Source organism: Sylvia atricapilla, chromosome 5 (assembly GCF_009819655.1).
Source record: "Sylvia atricapilla isolate bSylAtr1 chromosome 5, bSylAtr1.pri, whole genome shotgun sequence".
Classification (NCBI taxonomy): Eukaryota; Metazoa; Chordata; class Aves; order Passeriformes; family Sylviidae; genus Sylvia; species Sylvia atricapilla.
The window spans coordinates 13,978,382-14,000,098 of NC_089144.1; the positions used below are offsets into that span (position 1 = coordinate 13,978,382).

The 21,717-nt window shown below is 34.7% G+C and overlaps 1 protein-coding gene across 3 annotated transcripts in view; it reads right to left on the reverse strand.

Annotated features, from left to right (window-relative positions):
* The window catches only part of CACNA2D1 (calcium voltage-gated channel auxiliary subunit alpha2delta 1), a 452,272-nt gene that overhangs the window by 168,607 nt on the left and 261,948 nt on the right, over positions 1 to 21,717 (reverse strand). For all 3 annotated transcript variants that reach the window (XM_066318753.1, XM_066318754.1, XM_066318752.1), the window contains exons 8-10: positions 14,718 to 14,787; positions 13,839 to 13,889; positions 12,657 to 12,756 (exon numbers count right to left, since the gene is read on the reverse strand). In XM_066318753.1, the coding sequence (XP_066174850.1) occupies positions 12,657 to 12,756; positions 13,839 to 13,889; positions 14,718 to 14,787 (221 nt within the window). The remainder of the gene's footprint in view (positions 1 to 12,656; positions 12,757 to 13,838; positions 13,890 to 14,717; positions 14,788 to 21,717) is intronic.

Genomic DNA, 21,717 nt, shown 5'->3' on the forward strand with positions numbered 1-21,717 from the left:
CAACCCTCTCCCCGGAGAAAACATCTGAAATGAAGAAAGAAAGTATCAGAATTCAGAACTGGGATATACAGGGACTGATAAAACATTTGAGATGTTTAGCAGAAAGATCAAAGCGATCGATCAGCCTGGAAAAAAAAAAAATCAGGAAACAAAATACATCAGTAAAAACCAAACCCAAACCAAATAATTCATAATATATTGTGGGGCTCCATTCTGAAACTACATTCTTTTTAATACATTACCTGCCTAGCAGATACAAACTACCCTGTCTATAGGGAACTTATTTTATAAATCTGCCCTTTGCAGATACCAGCCAACCTCTCCAAAGGTGACAAACTTTAGAAAGTTACACAGAGCATATAAATCCCAGGGACAGCCACACTTTAACATCACAGTTATTTTCAAATATTACTCAGTATCTTGGACTCCTTCTGAAATTTCTCACCAATGAAATGAGAAAAGTTCTGAGTTAAGTGAAGCAACAGGAAATAAAAAAGTAAATCCAAGGCAAAGGCATGGCCACAAGTCTTAATCCTAATTCCCCACTAAAAGAATATGCTTTTTCCCTTTTCTTTGTGCAAAGAATTCCAAATCCTCAAATTTGCCTTTTAACCTAGTATTAGTTATTTTGCTATAAGCCATTTAAACAGCACATTCAAACAGTGCACAAAGTTTTAACGCCTGAATTCTCATAAACATTTTATCACTTAAACTTCTTCAAAATGCACACACAGCTAATGCCATTTATTCTGAAGACTGCAGAACTGTGAGAGAAAAATCCTTGATTTCACAGCAATGTATAAATTGATGAATATTTCCAATTCTCTTCTGTATATCCATCTATCCCTCTCTATAGTTCTATATAGATCTCCATCTCCCAAGGAGATATATTAAGGATATAAATTTAAGGGATATAAATCAAAAAAATTCAATATCAAACATTCTGTTGGCAAGTGTAGGAGGATATTTAAATACAAATAAAACATTTCAGTTGATTCTGATTCTTCTACGAAAGGAAACACAGAGCTTTCCCTTCATTACACTAAGACTTCACATTTATTTAATGCTAGAAAAACAAGTGGGCTTTGAAAAAAACATCAAAAAAGAAATGTTTTAAATAATCAAAGAATAATAACTTGGGGCATTATTTTTTATCAGAAAGTGTTTATTTCTGTTTCTGACAATCAATTTTTTTTCAGCTGTATCTGACATCTTCATATAAATCTATCTATATATGTATACATAATTATAAATATGTACAGTTGTTTAATTGTTTGACATGATCAAGAAAGCAAGCTTCAGTCAACATCAATTGATGCTTTCCAGAAAAAACATTATTCCACTAAGGAAAATCGCACTCCTCAAAAAGCGTGGCAATAACTTAACATAAATCCTCACAAGAAGAAACAGAGGAAATCAGCACGAATTCTGTGATTCAGTTTGAAAAGGATAAAATCTTCTGTAAAGCGTCTCATTATTGCAAAATCCAAACCAAACGCCAATAAATGGAAAACTTCAAAAAAAGTTTCAGGTTTAAGTCACTAGGTGGCACTAAAACAAAATAAGTTGAACTGGTCTTAAAAGTACCAGGAAATGTGGGATTTTACATTTCTGGTGGAGGACATTGGTGCTTTCTGTGACTCAGAAATTCTCATTTCAACTAAACCACTAAAATATATTCATGTTCTAAATTACTGAAAAAACCACAAATATTAAAATCTATCCTTCTTCCTTGAAGGAATATTTCCACATCTTGAACACAAAAGGTCCTGACCCGAGGAGGATGAAAATGATGGAAAAGCTGCAAATCAGCTTAGTTTCTAAATGTCCTTCTGTGCCTCCAAAATCTGTAGAAGTGACAACATAAAGTATGTAGGACCAGATCTTTGTAAAACTTCAGATTTTCCCAATCATCCTTACCTACTGCCTCCCTCTTCTGTCAGTATTGATTCAATATATCATGTTTAATCAGAATCTTCAGGAATTACCTAAGTTAATAGTAAAAAAAAAACAAAACAAAGCAACCCAACCCTCTCCACCCAAACTCGAAAAAACTATAACAAAAACCCCACCCAAAACAAAACAAATCAAAACAAACAAACAACAAAACCCTAGGAAAAAACTCCATTTCCAGAATTTTTTACATGAAATGAAAACCTGACTTAAACTGCATTTAAGTTTTGGATTTTTAAACATTCATAAGCATTTATCTTTTATAGAAAATCATATAAACTTGAACCAGGCACTAATTTCTACACTTAAACTTTTACTCTTCTACACTATAAAGATAAAACATTTAGAATGCCAAAATCCCAATAGCTTAATAAATCGAAAACATCATTCCAGGAAAACTGAAATTTGAGGAAAATATAATGAGTTTGCTAAAGACTTACTCAGATACTACTGCTGCTGACTTTCAATCTGCTGAGGTTTGTTGCTATGCTACTTCTACCTCGTGGCTAAATCAGTTTGGTGACCCAGTTGTATCTATATGTATTAAATGAGCAATAGTGAAATAGATCTGATTTCACCAGGCTTTCATTTTGTAGCTAAATCCGGCTTTGTCATTTTCTTTTCCTTTTTTTTTTTTTTCTCCCCTGCTGCTTTAGGCTTGGTAATAGGATTTCAGGGTTAATCCCAAGAATAACTGAATCTTGAATAAGGCCAGTTAGAATCTGAATTTGAGCAGTGAGAACATATTATAAATATTTATCAGAACCCATTTAGAGAATACTATGAAGGCAATTTGCAAAGTTTTATTCCCATGTAAATTCTCAGTACACAGAAAATCTGAGGCAGTTCAAGCAATAAAGGTTTGTAATGTGACATGAGAGAAAATAATATGTGATATCAAAGTTCACATATTATTTTCAGATATCATACCTTGCTATAGAATAACTTATTTCTCTTATTCTATGACTTATGTACAGACAGTCTTCAGTACAATCCTACAGATACAAGGTAGAGAAAATATAAGAAACTTATTCTTGTGCTGAGAAGGAGAACACCTGCATTTCTTAAATTGGATTTCAAGTATCAATGAAACAAAATTTGGAGTATATGTCAATTTGCACTATTGGCATTTCCTGAGATTTGAAATGTATCACATTTCTCTTCACTGTTAAACATATATATATGTTCATCATACATGAGAATTCACAGAATTCAACAATATAACTGTTAGCTCAATAAATAACTGTGGAAAAAATATAATAATATTTTATGGCAGAATAATATAAGATAAATATCAGGGAAATGACCAAACACAAGGCCAAAGTCTGCTCTCAGTTAGCTTTGTTAACCTTTATAACCAATATTATTATCTCTGCATAAATCAGCAGATCTCCCACTAAGTACCCCAGGATTAATGTTCAGGCCATAAAGTAAAATGCTGCACTGCCAATCTCAGAGTTCCAACACTGAGCATCAGTGTAGGCTGATGTTTGCTTAGCAAGGTGAAATTTATGGTCTTTTTATGCTGCTGCGGCTAAGTTAGCATGTATTATTTACTTCAAATCGTGTGCTTGTGACTTCTACTGAAAAATTCAGTACTGTAAACTTCAGCATCTCCCAGGGAAAGCTGCTGATCTAAACGACAGCACTGCTGTAGTGCTGCAGCCCTGCAGCCTGCCCTCCATGGCACTGCTCCCCAGATGCACAGGGGTAGAGAGCTATAACGGGAAGAAACTTTCTAGAAAATTATTTTTTAGACATTTTTCTGTTATCACTTGACAGGGAGAATCTTTATTCAGTCCAATTCAAGGGGTTTAAAACATGAAACACCCTTGCCAAAAAGATGAATCATGAGAACATATCAAGTTGGAAGGGATCCACAATGATCATCAAGTCTAACAGCCTGCTCCATGCAGGGCTACCAAAACCTAAACCACAGAGCTAAGAGCATTGTCCAGACACTTCCTGAACTCTGACAGGCTTGGAGTAATGTCCAACTCCCACGGGAGCCTGTTCCAGTGCCAGACCATCCTCTCAGCAAAGAACATTTTTCTAATGCCCACACTGAGCTCCCCTGACATTCCTCACGTCCCCTCACTGGTCATCAGAGAGAAAGCTTTAAGTATTAAACTATTACCTATAGATTCTCTTGATATGTGAGGTGGCTACTCAGGGTATGAAGATGAATGTTTAATTGCTGCAAGAAGTTACAAGACAGAGATGCATTTTAGCATCAGCTCACATGGCAGAGGGACAGCAGGGGCTACAGAATCACCTCTGCATTCTCACATCTTGACTCCAAAGTGCCTGTCCCCCTTTTAGGGCAGAGAACTGTGCTTGGGTGGGCAGGTGCCTGGAGCTCCAGAGCAGTGAGGAGGCTGCAGCAGCACACTGCTGACATGGGAGATGCGGCTGCTAAGGCAGGAAGTGAGAGGCAAGAGGGAAAAGTGTGAGTCTTGGAAGTGTGAGACTTGAGAACTCAAAGAATATTTCATTCATGCTTTGCTTAAGTTAGGAGATCCTTTAGATTCACTCCAAACTACAACACTGGCACACATAATTATTACCTAAAAAAGAGATGATTGTTATAGAATATATATTTTTAAAAGGGGGGTCACAGAACAAATAGCCTCCACCTCATCTCAAAACTTCAGGACAGCCTGCATTTTCTTCTTTTTTTACTAATATGGGAAGTAATTTTTCTTTAGAGGAACCACTAAATCCAGCCCAGCCCAGCGTCTTCAGAACTGGTAAGGAATGAGTTTATTGTTGAAGAAACCATTCTCCTGTAAAAATTTTTAATTACATTGTCACAACACTTCCTGATAATAGTCTCCTAGTTGGAAAGCTGAATCAGCAATGCATTTTTGGTCCACCATCTGACATGCCATAAAACATCCCAAGATCAATGATATGTCTGACAAAGCAGGAGCCTCTTCAGTAAGATTGGTGGTTTACTGAAAATGAAGAAACTGGAAAGAGCCAACAGATTTATTAGCCAGTGGAACCATGAGGTAGAGCTATCAAATCACTTCATATGCCACTAAACCACACATTTTAAATACTTGTTTTTATATACTACTTTTTATAAACTCCTCTTTTTAAATACTACTAATATATTATAGAATTCAGATTTATTCTGAAAATCACAGATGCCCATGCCATGTTTTGTTAAAAGTCTGACTCCCTGACATTTGACAAGAGGAAACAATAAAAATGTGTATTGATGCCCAAAGCAATCCCTGAAAGTAGGAATGGAGGTGACTTCTCTAGTCAGCTATATTGTACAGTAATAAATATGCAGTTTCCAGCAACTCTCCAGCTCCTGACAGCCTAATGTAGAATTTGAGCTTCTTATTTCCATTCCCTTTGGCTCTTCATGCACTCAAGCACTCTATTCCCTAAAATTAACATTTTGTGACTGATGCAAAATTAAACAGATCTTCTTTTTAAATTTGTATTATTTCTTTTCCAAATCTTTCCATTTTTATTTTGTCAATCTTACACATATTTTGAACATTTTCTTTCCATGGTAAGCTAAAGTTACAGTTAATACCTGTGAAGCGCATTTCAGGTTTGCACAGAACTTAGTATGGAATATTTAAGAGAAGAAACCTTAAGTAAGAGTAAGGAGATGAATTTAGTTGGTTTGGAGATGAAAAATTTGTGTAAAACAGAAGGGCTGGTCCTAGAAGTCTCTAATAGTGAAACTTGCGTATGTGTTCACATGAATGTTCTGCATTTGTTTGTGTTATCTGCCTGAACTGCCTGATTTACATATATTATATATATATATATATATGTAATGTATGTATGTGTATATACCTGTGCTCCATGTATATTGTGCCAGCTGGGAAGACATTTGGTAGGATATATGGCACAGAGCTGCAGCAGCCTCAGCTCTCTTGGGGTTTTGAATCTGGCATGATATGCTTTCCCCTAATAGGTAAAATAATAGATGTATAAACAAATAAATTGCAGAGTTCAGAAGGGTTGGTTATTAATTTGTAATTCTAAAAGAAAAGTAACTTAAGCTTCTAAAGGTTTGTCAGGTTTATTTGTAGCTATGTAACTCTCAGTTTAACTGAGAAATTAAGAAAAAAATAGTTCAAACACATTCTTTCTTTCTAAATCCTGTAGCAATATATCAGGCAAGTCCAGATGGTCCTTGAATAAAAACATGAGTCGCTTCTGTGTGGGATGTGTCTGGCTGTAGTGTTACAAAGGCTTAGTAGCTTGTGCACATTTCTGAGGTGAATGTGGTAACTTGGCCTCTGGAGATGGTCCTGGTCCGAGCTGTAATTCTCAGAGAGATCAGAACTGACATGATGTTTATGTTATATTGGTTTTTACACACTGACATTATTATTTTAAGCCAGATATTCCAGAAGAAACATAAGCAAGTACCACAAGGAATGTTATCACTGGGACAGAAAAGTAACACTTCATTTTCACCTCTCTGTCACAGACTATTCTGTATATGTCTGCTTTATATAAGTAATTGCCATTTGGTCGTATTGCACAGGCAATATTGTAGGGCATGTTAAAATAAAGTTAACAAGAAAATTTTACTTACCCTAAAGATAAGAGAAAGCTTAACTACCGAGCATGTCTTTTGCTAGCTAGACATGGCAAAACTGTTAAGTATATAGAGAAAAGAAAAAAGTAATTGGCATGTATTCCCTGTTTGCAAAGATGAAAGCTTTGCAATATTTACTATTTTGAATATTTTTATCACCCAAAGGTAATGAAGTACTTTCCAGTCCATTAACAACTAAGATGGATGATTGTCAATTGTCAGTGGACAAACATTGACAATTGACATTGTTCTGTCCAAGTTGACAGGACAAAACAAAACGAAAAAAACCCTCACCCACCCACCGAACCAAGATCTTTACATATTCCTGATTTAAGGCTAAAAGGGGCAATGAGACATTCCAATCTGACCTCTGTCATACTGTCTCACCACCCACCTATCACTGGTCATTAAAAATCCCTTGGCAACTTCTGCAATAAACCATAATAATTACATTTAGTGGTAGATGCTTGCTTAAAGTGCATCTTCCAGAAAGGCATTAAATATTGATATGAAGATAATAAGAATCTTTTATTGGAATTTTTTAACGCATTTTAACTAGTTATATGCCAGTCAAATTTATTTGGCTTCAACTGGTGCCTCTTGCAGTGTTTTCACCTGACAGGTTTGAGAAATTATGGATACAAGAGCTTCCCCAGCAACAGCACTTCTCATCTGTGCTGACATCAGTCATTAGACTATTTATCTCTGCACCCCAGAACAACCAAAAAAAAGCTCAAATTCTGTGATTTGGAGAGCATGTCTCAAACCCAGCTTCCCAGATGGTGCACTCAGGTGTGTCAGAAGATGCTTTCTAGAGCCAAGCAATCAACTCCAAAACACTTTTATGTCCTCAGAGAAGACACCTATAATATTTTTTGTAAAATCTGAGCCAATCCTTTCTGTGTTAAATTACTGATATGTTCCACAAATATGTAACACTATTCAGCCACAAGACAGGAGTCACACAGTCAAAATCCGAGTTCAAACACTTACAATTTGCCTTCCAAGAGGGAAAATGAACCATCAATCCATACATTATTTAGATGAAAAGTTGTCTCTAGCCATGTCACTGAAGCTGTACAAGCATTTCTAGCTCATCATGTCTGATGAAGATTGCAAGAAGTTTGAGTCCCAGTGGTCCCTCACTTCTTTTTCTTGACAACGAACTGTGTAATTTGCTTTCCTGAGGATCAGGGTCCCACTGAAGTCAATCTCATTTCAAAAAAGTCAGCTAATATAATATCCTCACTACCCTAATATTCTTCTCAACTCCAGCTCCCCCTGAAAGACTTTTAACAGATCTTTACTGACTCCTTGCTTGACTTTCCTTTTGGAGAGAGGTCAAAAAGAAACACAATTCTACAAGCAGCAAAAACATTCCATGATGTTGTTTATACCACTGTAACTCCTGCTGCTAAAAAGAAATTTCTTTCCAACTTCTTAATAATCCCTTGGCTTCCATAATTCCCAGATTTTTTCAGTTATTTGCAGAATACTCATCTTCATTACATTTCCTAAATGTGTCTTCCAGATCTATTTCCCCTACACCTATTTCCATAGACACATAGCCTTGCTTTACCTAAAATTATTAGCAATGCAGAAATTAAATACTAGATTTTGATCACAACTTCTCTGAGCTTTTTTTAACCCTGCAACTACAGTGCTTATTAAAGATACCTGCATGAAAAAAAACCCACATTTAATTCACTTGCTCCTTGAAAATGGTAGATGCAAGATAATGACCTACCATTAAGTAATGCTAATGATTTTCCATTAAGGAACATTGTTATGAAGATGTGTTTATCTGCAGCTATTGTTGCCCTTTTCTTGAAAATGAACCATTCAATTTAAGAGAAACTGAAAGGTCAGTTAGATGGATTGCTTTTAAGAGAATCAGGAAGCACAACACAGACCTAAACTTGCTTCTATCACTTTTTAGTGACTAGGGAAAAAATCCAAACCACATTCCCCTGCCAAAAGAAAGGAATTACATGTATTTGTTTACTGCCTCACACAGTTATAATGCTGAGGAGCCTGTACACTTAATTGCAGCTACCATGATTCATTACCTGAAATGCTTCAAGATTAAACCACTAAGAGAGGTTCTTATGCAGACACACTTATTGTAGAGGGAATCTGATTCTCTACCTAGTTTTTCATTTGTCAAATAATGAAAAAGATGATAAGCATCTTCAGATTTTCTCCTCAGTATTGTCCATTAAGGAAAATGAGAAAGAAACAAAGCACATCAGCAAACCCCTTCATACAGGAATCCTCATTTCCTCTAGATCCACCAAAAGAAATATTTCAGTGCCACTGACACCATGATCATGTTTAATTTCTCCCTCAAGTGCTGATGTTGTTTGGAAAAACTTAGCAGCACTGAAATTTTCTGGGTCAACATTCAAAAACACAATAAAAAAAAGCTCATACCGCTCATTTTAGAATGCAATTAAATTTCAGGTCCACTAAAGCATTACATTGAAATAATAGAGGAAACAAACTTTAAGTTATTTTTAAATAAAAATCTTCAAGCTTTTGCCAACTGAATGGAAGTACCCTCATACAAAGCTAAAATTTCTGGCAAAGATAGTACAAAGCATGACATAGTACATGGCTGTAGAATTTAGCATCCTTCTCCTTCTCTTTCAGGCTAAGGTTTCCACCCATGGCATGTTGGTTAATTTTTAAAATAAACTTAAGAAAGTAGTTCCCAGAAGGAAAAAAAAAAATCTTGTATTTAAGATAATGTAGGTGTAATATGAACTGCAGAATACAGGATGGATCATGTAGCAGAAAGGAAAAGGAGCACTTGATATACTGAAAAAACTTTTACAAAATTTTCTTTTCTCTCTGGTAGCATATTTAAATATTTTTATTAGGAAGGAATAAAGATTTTTTCAACTCAGGAGTAAGAGAGACAGAGTAAACAGGTTTGCAACAACTGAGCTGTAGAATTGCATGAAAAACTGCTATTAAAAATCAGTGTATCATCCACTGTTTTTGTTTTCTTTTTTTATCCCCAACAATACTTTCATAGGCTAGGTGCACAGTTTTTTCTTTGAAATCAATTAATGTAGAAATCTCCTTCTGAGTTTACTCAATGTGCAGAATTCAGAAGAGCAGATGAGCTTTCCATTTTCCCAGAATATGATTATGTTCTATCTCATATGCTCATGACCTTTAATTTCTAGTTCCTAAACAGTAAATACTAGTTTGGATTTTTACAAAGGCTAAGGGAATTTAAAAAGTACAACAGCTCCTGACCTTTAACACATCTGTTGCTGTAAGGGAGTTTTCTCCTTTGTGTGGTTTTCTTCACCTCTGCAGATTTGAAATACATTTCCCCTGCACACTGCCCACAATCACAAACAAATTACACTCCCTGTGTCAACATCTGAAACCAAGTCACTAAATCACGACGTGCTGGGATGGAATTGCTGCCCCTGTCATCTACTGCTCGCTGCTATCAAAGCCTGTAACCGGATTAGTGGGAAAACAGCTGTATTACTCACACATTTAAGCCCTTTCAAACAGCAGGTTTTCTCCCTGCAACAAAGCACAGCACTTCAGATAAGGAACATGCAAATCCCAAAGGAAACCATGATATATTAACCCCTGGCTATCTTTTTATGACTTAATAGCTCATTCAACCTTTCCTTCCCTGGAAATAAATGCAGGAGCTATGTTTATTCAGTAGAAGTAATGCTTTTAGCCCATCTACTTTTAAGCTTTTTTTTTCCCTAGGATTTCCTCATATACAAGGCACAGTTCCTTAAATCCTCCTGTCACTTTTAAGAAGTGATTGACATGAGCTCAAATCTGTGTCTTTCAGTTGTGGGCATGAATCATCGTGCATATGCGCTTTGTGGGACAACATCTTGGCAGAGGTTAGCAGTGAAACAGCTCTCTAGTTAACTCAAAACCCCAGACCAAAGACTCCATGGTTATTAAAGCTAACAAGCCATAAAACAACTGTCACATTTTAGGTCAAAAGATCCATGAGGGAAAGAAAAATTGTAGATAATGTCCAGTTGGTGGTAGTCTTCATATATCCCTATGCTAATGCTGTATTAATGGAATATTTCACTTAGCTCTTTGGAGTTTTTGATTAGCCTATTATGTCTAATACTGGGACACTTCAGGGGAAAATGTTCTTAAGCAAAAATATGCAACACATGAATATTTTTTAAAAAATATTTAATAAATATGGATTTACTTCACCTAGAACAAAATGTTTAAGTTGCTATTTTGTGTGTTGAGTTTATTAAGAAAGCACTGGAGTCGGACTTTAGGTATACCTACTCCATTATGAAATATTTTGTGAATCAAGAGAATAGAGTCATAGAATCATTTATGTTGGAAAAGACTTTAAACATTATCTAGTCCAACTGTTCAACTGATTCTGCCAAATCTTTAAAAACAAAAGAAATATTTAAAAATAAAATCTTCAAACAGACCAAATTTCTTTACAGTAGTACAAACATTTGTTTCCTATCTATAGCATATAATTTCTTGTCTATTACAGAAATAAAATATATATATGTTGTAACACCTCCACCACAATTCCATTCATAAGTCATTTGAATACATGAAACCATAGGTTTTACACAAGTAATTATAATACTGAAAAGTTTTAATAAAGACTTTTAAATTATAAGGACACAACATCAAATGGCACATCATGAAAGATTTAGAGATGCCATGTTCTATTATGCACATTTCTGTGATTGTTGTCCTCCACTGACGATGGAAACAACATAAACAAAATGTCCTCTTTGGTTCTGCAATCAAATTTCTGATGTGAGCCATTAAAGTTCATTCAAAAGGAAAAAAAATGTCCTTACATATTATAAGTAACAAACCCCTGGGGAAAGAAATATACTGTAGAAAATATTTAAGGATTTTTGGTCCTTTTTTGACACAAATCCAGCCTTGAGGCCTCATTAGAGTAATACTGAACCTCAGCTAATAAAATACTCAGAGCCTAAGGAAGGTTGAGCATTAACATAAACTATTTTTGGTCATCTTGGAGCAAATGTAACAAAATAGTTTGGAAATATGCGTAAATCAAGAGGTAGTAGGGTTTCAGATTTTCCAGTAGTAAAAGCTGGCACAGATCCACTGAACATAGTAATCAATTTCCATCAGATTAGGATTACAATCTTTTTTTTCTTTTTTTTAAGCCAGTGAAACTAAGAAGATTTCAACTCCCCAATACCATTAGAGAGAAGCTTATTTCCTTTAACAACAATAATAAAAAACATCAGGGTTTTTTTTCCACTCTAATTCAGACCAAGGAAAATTGTCTTAACCACTGTTAAAAACTTTAACAAAGGAAACATAATTGAGAGTAAGCACTTGTATGTTCCTTGCAGAAAGGTCTAGCTAGACTGTATCAGCAATCCATGAAGTGGTTTGAGAAAAGATTTCTTTTATTTACATTTCAGGTCTTTCTCACTCAGGCTGGCTACAACATGAATCTACAAGCTGAAAATTATTTCCAAATCATTCCAGTTACTCATCATTGAGGCTGTCTTTTTTTATTAAGAATATGCCAGTGCTCTCATCCTAAATCCTGAGAATCAAAACTATACAGTTGAATAGCTTAATTTAAAAAAAAAAAAAAAAAAAAAAAACCAACAAAAAACCAAAACCAAAACCAAACAAAAAAACCCACCAAAAAAACCAAACCAAAACCAAAACAAACAATCAAACAAACAAACCAGAAACAAAAAACAAACCCCCACCCCCCCAAAAAAAAGTCACCACAACATGAGCAATCCAAATATCTTCTGCGTAGAACATCTGGGAACCAGCAATTATTTGAAGAGAATTTACATATACTAATCAAATGGGAGAGGTTTTATACAGACCATAGAATGATATTGGAAAGGAGAATTTGGCTGTGCAGGAGTTTATTTAAATTACTTTTGCCCTTCACTCAAATGTATGTATAATATCAAATCTAGGACATTCATTTTATTTTATAAGAAAACAAATGCAATATATTTTAAGCCTCTTTGCAGCTTAACATTCAGGTATCTCACATCTGGTATTAAAAATAGTTTGCTTTTGGCTTTGTTGACAATGCAAATTTTGTGGAAAGAACAGAGATACTCACTGAAACTACATTCACAAAGTCATCATCAGACAAGGTCTCCAACATCTCAATGACAGACGTGCGGATCAGCTTCAATGTCAATCCACTGACACTCCCACTCCTAAAAAAAATCCCCAATAAAAAAGTTGAATTCAGCAAATATTGTGTATAACATAAAATACAGAGCATCCACCAGAACTCTCACCAAATTTCATGCTAAAATTTAATTTAATTCCTGACTTCAATTTAATTCCTGAATTCTCTAATTTTTCATTGGTGTTACTAAATTATTTATAACTATTAAAGAAGGTCCAAAATTGGCATAAAAAGTCCCTGTGCCTTAGAGGAGGTCATAATGCTACATCCTTTACTTATTTCCTTTTCAAGAAATCTGAGTTTACCACCTTCAACCAACGCATTATCTAAACATTTTATACTCCTACACACAGATTTAAAGCTCTGGATTTCCAGAGACACAAATGACAGCTTCTTTGATTCAAGGCAAACCCTAAGCTGAAGTGAAGAAATAACAAATGTTGATAAAACTCAGTGCTGATATGAAAGCACTTCACCATGTGTAAAGGCATTAAATGCAAATTCTATGCCTCAGAAGCTTTTCAGCACAAAGCAATCTGACACATCGGCTTCAATGCTCCTTTCAGCTCCTCAACATTGCCTACACCACAGAAGTCTTGCTGAGGCAGAGAGCAAGCTTTTATTCATTTATTTCCTTGCTTTCTAACAATGTTTTATAGTAACCAATTTTAAAATCTGTATCGTAAAACACACAAAGTCCACACACATTCTTATCTGTCAGGCTCATTAAGTCATTATCACATCTATTACAATGCTTCTAGTCATTTGCTTTTAGGTTTGTGCTTTGCAAAAATCTTGGCATGCACATGAGAAATATTCACTTTATTGCTGATGTAATTAATCAGTTAAAACCAGAAAAAAATATTGAAGTGATTTAAAAAAAAACCCCACATTTTCTTGCCTTATGTTTAAATAACTTTCATGTTTGGTTTGGGCTTTTTGGAACTATTTTCTTTTAAGTATTTATTTTGCTCATACCACGATTTTTGAACCTTGCATACAAGGACCTTACAATTCCCTCTCTATTTTTTAGCATACAGATATCCGTTCAATGCGTCAAAGTACTTTTATCCCACTAATGACAATATTCAGACATGAAACACTTACGCATCCACTAAAATAAGCATGTCTTTGGGAGATGCAGCTCCTTGGATATACCTGAAATAAAGAAATGGTATGAATTACACAAATTCGCATAAACAATTTTGTGTGTGAATGAAGACACTCTGTGATCTCTAAACTCCAACTTGCTGAACCAAAAAAATCCTCTTGTTGTAGCTGGTACAAAACCCATGTGCTTTTATCTCCTCTCTTGCTGCGTCTCCTAAATAAATCTAAGTCTAAACCATATTAGAGTAGTCTGGACGTAGGATATACTAATCAAAATTCACTGTTTCCACGTAACTGAAGAGCAGGAATGTTATTTCAGAGCTAAAAATCTTGATGATAGATGAATTATTGCTCAGCCCAGCTTAGGCAGAAATATTTAGTTCTTTGAAAAAAATATATCCCACTGTATCCAAGTATCAATATGCTTTATATCTCAAGAGGCTTACATTAAAAAATCATGAGAAGTAATCCCACTGCTCTCCCAACTTTTACACATCTAGTTATTTTATTGCTGGTCTAAACCACTGAGACATGTTTTTAAATATTTGCAAAAGTCTGGAAGAATGGTTCAGTATAATACTCAGGATTGTAACTGATGTTGGCACAAAATCAGAGTTTTTAACTGTCTTACATCTATTTGATAGCTACCCTCCTATGAAAAGTCCGTGTAATTCAATAGTACAACAATTGTAGTGGATATTGCATACAATATATATAATTTGAAAATTGTTTCTTTAGAAAAACTAACTAGTTTTAAAAAGAAAACAACAATATCTAAAGCTAAGTATCATTAAAAATAAACAGAAAAGAAGATTTTTACAATAACATCTAGAAAGTGATATATATATTAAACAAGCCTTTAAAAAGAAAGTTTACCATGGTCTTCTGCGTACATCATACAGATCTATTTTGTTAGGAGTTCGACTTTTGTCTACCCATGGGGAAGCTAAAAAGGAAAAAAAAGTATGGAATAACATAAAAAAATGAACTCAAGTATTTTAATTACAACCATGTAATGAATCAGTATCACAGACTTTGCACTATATAAATATATATCAGCATTTGATATGGATTAAAAAAAGAGCCTAAATTTGTGTAGTATGTTGTTGAAATACCTAGACATCCTTATACATATTACCATATAATACAAGGCAATGAAACTACATATATTATTGTGTGCATATATATATGTATGTGGGTGTATATGTATATGTATAGCCAAGTATGTTGAAGAAACAGATACTGACTATAATTGAAAACTGATTTCAATGGAGCAAAAAAGTTAACAAAACGCCTCAGATAATGAAACAACTTTTTTAACAACTTACTTAACTTAAATAAGAGTTAATTATTGCTGCATATAATAACAGTATGTCACTTATGAACCTAAAAAACTGTACACTAACTCAAGAGCTTTACCTAAAAATGCATATTAGAAAAGTGACATGAAAGTAGCATATTCTCTGAAAAAAAAAAAAAAAAAAGAGAGATCTAAATATTTGTGTCTCTGTAAAGATAATGCTAAGAATGATGAGCTTTTTCAAGTGTTTAATCTAGGCTTTGCCATAATTTTTTAAAAAGGGCAGGAATTATTTCCTTACTGGAAAGAAAAGGAGCCTTTCCAAACCATGTGACAGCTTAACGAACACAAATAAAAATGTGAAAAGTTACAGGCAATGATATAATGTTCCTCAATTTGTTCTCTCACTGTGTGCCAAAAAGCCTTGGGGGAGCTATTTCCTGACATCAATCGTTTTTCTGTCTAGGAAATAGAAAACCATATAGGCAGCTTCAGGATTATTCCTGAAAAATCACACACCTAAGACAAAATGGAAGGAATATATCTCCACTCATGAATATTAAAAAAGTCATCAGCTTTGAGTAGCTGCCTATTCTACAGAATGAACCCTTATTTTTTTACAGAATGAACCCTTCCCTAAGAGACCAAACCATGAGCTGGCCCATCACTTACTGCAACTTAAGCTTTAACCCACATTTAGCAGTACACATTTAGCAGCCACAGAGAACACTCTGTATTGTTGCATACCAGGAGATCCATAAAATCTATACCCGTATTGTCTGTGATTTCAGACCAGACCACCTGACAGGTCCTTTGGGACCTGACAGGATAAAAGTATTTGAAACTTTCGGAAAGGAGAGAATTTAATTTTTTGAGACTGATATATGTCAAAATTCTAGCTTAAGTATCACTACTTAGGTATGCACAGGTTAAATTCACCAGTATTTTATGAGCCTACAAGGTTAGCACATGGAATTTTTGTTCTCTGCCTAGGTTATCCTTTCCACAGGAATTCCATCTGAAAATCCACATTCTTGCAAAATCTGCATGAAATATCTTCATTTCAGTTGGTATTATGAGTGGTTTAGGTAAAGTAGCAAATATAAATCCAGATGTTGACCCAGGCAGTCATATCTTTGCCAAAACTTTCAGTGTTTTCAGTGACAGTAAAAAGGCTATGCCCTACCATATATGTCCCTCTTAACTGACACGTATCTAGGACATCCTTCAAAAACAAAGAATTATCTCAGTTTATGATCTGGATTTATTTCAAAATAACAGGACGGTGATTCAAAGGGAATTTTGAATGCAGGAACCTTCTTACACCATCTTCATATACTACTGTGACAGTGGATGCTGACAGAGGTAATATTTTAAAACTGAATCAACGTTCTACAAAGAGAATGACAGAATGGCCCTCTAGCTAACATAAATTATCTACTGAAAATCATCATAGGAACATTTAGCTAGAATTCAACTGATATCACAACCTTCACATCCTGCTTTAAACTACAGGGTATTTTTTCTAAGTGTTGAACTAACATTTAGAGAAATACGGGCTAAGATTTTCATTTTAGCATGAGAAATAATTCAGCTACTTTTTTTTCTGCAAAATTTGAGAGCTACAAACATATGATAATGGAATTTCACCTGACAGGTAAGCTCATTGCATCCTTGAGGCCAACACCAATCCTCTAGACAGAAAGCCCTTCAGAATTGGGGCCTTTAGACCAAACAGTGTGTGACAAATCTTTCAGAAACATGAAGAGGCAAAATTTATACTGACTTAAACACTAAACAGCAAAATTTAAAATGCCTAGAACTTTCCCTAGTATTTCCAAAAGCACGAAATGATCGTTTAACAACACTTGAGGCGTTTTTAACTGGAATAAAAACCATAACACGTTAAAAATTCCTTCTTTCCTTTGGTTTTGTTCTTTAAATATGGAAAGGATGCTCAAAAGTTTGAGTTGAGACAGTAAAATGAAGGATCTGAAGACAATCTTCTTCAAACATTTAGAGCAGAATTCCTTCAGTTAAAACTCTTGAGCTGCTAAGCCTTGGACTGAGTTCTACCATAGCTTTTCAGTAAAAGCCTGGATTGCAGTGAGGCCCAAACTGTCCCTTTTTTGGCTACATCTGTATTAGCAGGTCGAGAAGAACAATGGAAAGGAAGGAAGCCATTCACCAGAAGTAGGTTAAAACCTATAATAACTGTCCAATTACACACAAATTAAACAGCAGATGCCCCTCAGCACACTACTTACAGCCTATCTGGTCCTTCTGGAGTTTACTGTGAATGGCAATACAATTTTTCTTTTGGGTAGATAGACACAGTGGTAAACGCAACAACTTAATTCTACTTTTTGCTCTTTGAGTACACACAGTCCTGCAATGACTGTCAGCAGCTTCAGGGAGGTCTGGAGAAGGTCTTTAAAAACATTATTTATTACCATGCTGTTAAATCACTGTTTCCTGTGCCCCATGCCAATAAGTTTTGCTTTCCTAATAAATATATTATTTTCTTTTCAGAAAAATATAACAAGCTTCTACATGCTTAAGTTTTCATAACTGGACATTTTATCATAGGATATTAATGGCTGCTGGATCATATATTAATTAAGATACATAATGTATAATTGGAAAACTTGTCCTGTTGATCTTTCTGATGATTTCTACAACAATTTACATAATCTAGTAGAAAGCCTCTGCAAGGCTCTGCATAACATAATTAAGGACTCAGCCTTTAGTATCTAAAATTTCATTCACACTAAAGTGCTGAATTCCCTCTTCAACCTCAAGAATTATTAAGACTAAATTACCCATTCATCCTAGTCTCTATCTGGAATAACACTTAATTTTAGATGGCTTTGAACGGCCTGAAATGTATTCACTGATTTTAGTAATATTATGAGTATTTATGGATATTATTGAAATTGTTTTTAATAGGAAATTGAAATTCCCCTATGATATTTGATCACCATTGATCAATTTTAATTTGTCTTGATTCAACAGTTTTAAAACGACCTTTTCACAAGATGATAAATGCTTTCTACACAAAAATAAGCAAGTATGTATTTATAATTACACAGGAAAAAATTAGAAGGGATGGAGATGGAGACCAGTGAAAGAGATGTGTTGTTTTCTTGATCCATATACAGAACACACTATAAAGACATTTGGGGAAACTGGCTTATGTTTAGATAACATATTAATAAAAGTTATTATGTTATCTAAAATAAAAGCAAAATGAAAACCACAAAAATATGATTACATTTTTCCCTCAAAAACTTAAATTGATCAACAATTTTGAGATTCAGAGTTTTGTTTATATAATCTATTGTTAAATATATTTTTGTAAGGTGGTTTGGAACCTGGCTCACCAATATCCAGGAAATCAGCCTCACCACAGTTCATTGTTGAGTACTAGTATCTTCAAACTGTGTCAACACTGCACAATTCTCTGGTGCATATATTAGGCTTTACTCATATTCCCTTTTGATGATTTTCTTGTTTGGCATGTGGATAGATTTGATACTTCATAAATTATTCAATGGGTTTGATATCCCTCCCATTTCTGTTTACATTTTTGAGATCCAGGACTGGATATAATTCAAGCAAGAGTAAGCCATGCTTTTCTGTCATTTTTGCACATATAGAGTAGTAATTCTCACACTTGTTGATTACAAGCAGAATCAATTAATTCTCTACAGACACTGTTAAAGGGTAGAGTCTAAATGAAAACATTTGTTAGGAAAGGCAGATCTTGGCTACAACATCCCATTCTGAATTCATGAGATGATTCCAGAGGCATAGGTGAGTGTCATGAGGGAAACTCTCCTGAAAGTTCTGCCCTGCTCTACTGGTTAGGTATGCATGTGCAAGGAATAGAGAGGCAGAGATGAATTATTAACAGCTTTACATCCCTTTACATTATTAACACAATCAAGAAAAGACCCTAAAAGCCGATAACAAGATAGATAACAAATACCAATTATCAAATCCCAGACTGCATCATTTTTTTTTAACTCAAACTCCAAATTTTATCTTGCTGCCTCTCAAATTAACATTGATCTGGATATTCAAAACAATCAAAGCCACAGATTATTCAATTCCCTGAGCCAGATTCAGCAAGGTCTTCCACAGATGGAGCAAAGGGACAAGTTACAGCATATACTTTGCTGGTATTTCATAGTTCTTTTAGTGAACTTCTGTGAAAAAAGTCCTGAATTCAGAAACGTGATAGCCCAGACTATTTGAGAAAGGTGATACTCTTCAATTTTCTACTCAGAAAGAAGTCAGTTGAATTTCAGTGTAGCAGCAGCAATTTTGTAGAATTCCTTTGCTGTTTATCAGTAAAAGGTGGGAATGGTAACTAAAAAAAAGAAACAGTCATAACTTTAAAAGACCCTAACATTAATCATCAAAAAGTGTTTTCAACTGCTATAATTAGTATTCAGGATATCTGTATAATGATGCTTTGGATTAATAACTGGTTAGTATCATCCTACCAAGACAGAGATCATTACTGAGCAACTCTCTGCTACCACACCAGAAGTTCAGTCAGGTCTGAATGCAGCAATTCCCTTATGATTTTCTTCTCCTAGTAACTGAAATTTGCCAAGACCTTAAAATGTGTTCGAGTAAAATCTATCTAACACATACAAGTCTGTGCAATGTCTCCTGTAACTTTCACAGCACTATCACAATACAGAAAAGAGAGGATAATAATCTTGAGGTTTTTTAGAATGCATTACCCATGTGGTAATGGGTAATTATGTTATGGGCAATACTGCATTCAGTTTTATCACAAATAAGTTAAGCAATGACTTGATATGGGAACAGTCCATACACAAACAAATCTATTGATTTTTGGTCCCAATGTACCAAAAACCCCAAAAGCATTTAGAATGTGCAATACATACTGCATTCTGCCACTTTAAATTAACCTCTTTCTGTCATCTTATTTCAGAGGCAAACCTTTCTCTTTCTGCATGTATAAAGTGAATTTCATCCTAAATGTGTTGCTTGCATTAGTTTCACCTGGACTAACAGCCATGTCCCCAAAGAGAGTTGGGGTATCAGAGCTTGAGAAGAAGAAGCAACAGGCTGTTTTGTTTGGTCTGTTGTTGTTTTCATTTTTCTCCTATAAAAGCAAATACTGAAGATTCAAATCTGTATCATAAAGACACAGAGATGGCATGAATTTCAGCACAAAGGCACGGTGAGCATGTGGTATGTACTTTCATTAATTTACTAAAAATAGCATGTTATCCTGTAACTCAGTCGATCTACTTGTGTAACTGCAAAATTCAGCACATGAGTTCTGAAAAAGCAGCCACAACTGAACTTACTGCAAGAATTTTCATATCATGAAACACAGCTGTAGTAAGGTGGGTGTCAATCTTTTCTTTCAAGTAACCAGGGACCAGGATGAGAGGAAACAGCCTCAAGTTGTGCCAGGGGAGATTTAGATGTGATATTAGTAAAAAAATCTTGTCAGAAAGGGTTGTGAAGCATTGATACAGGCAGTGCAGGGAAGTGTCAGTCACCTTCCCTGGAAGTCCAAAAAACGTGCAGATGTTGCATTTGAGGACCTGTTTTAGTGGTGAACGTGGTGCTGGTGCTGGGTTGATGCCTATGCTTGATGATCTTAAAGGTCTTTTCCACCAACAATTCTATGATGATTATGGTTAGATCCAAATTATGTCAGTTCCTGTTCCTCCCTCCCAGATTTCAAAAGAAAAAAAAAAAAAAAAAAAAAAAAGAAAAAAAAAAGTGAACCCTCAAAGAAGCCTATTTCTATGAAAAAGTAGAAGTCTCCAACTCACACACACTAATTGCACTAATTGATAATTTATAAGCTGCATCACTTGGAAAGTGTTTGTGGTTTTACTTTGTTTGTCTACTTTAAAGGCTCCTTTAAACATTGAGCTGTTAACAGGAACTAACAGCCATAAAATATAAAACCTTTTACAAAAAAAAGAGTGAAGTTCTCAGTTTTTCAAGGCTTTTGATTCATTTTGTATGGATTTTTTTGGCTTTCCACTCTCTTAGTATCTGCTTCAGTAATTACTTTCTCTGGAGAGTTCGATATCATGGCCACACCACTATTGCTTGCCATTAATTGTTAACACAAGAGCAGCTGTGCACAGCAACTTCTTCATTTGAGCAGATACCATTTTATTTTATTAGAAATTGATTTTTAAAGCTCTTCTATTATTAATTTGTCTAAGCAGGGTATGCTCTAACTGAAACTTGCTTCACTAACATCTGGAAACAGGTTAGTTTTGGTTTTTGGGGTTTGTTTTGTTTTGTTATTTTATTTTAATGAAGGATAAGAGATAATCCTTACTCAGATAGCTCTGTTCTCTCCATATTTTTAATCCAAAAGTTTGAAGATTTTAGGGACAAGATCATTTTTCTGGAAAATCATCACTGAAGTGCTACTTTCTTCATCTAAGAATTTTTCTATTTAATACCACTTAAGCTGAAATTCCATATGAATATCCTAGTAAAACACTGGCATGAGTAATGCAAAGAGATTTTTTTCTTTGATTAATTAAAATTTCCATC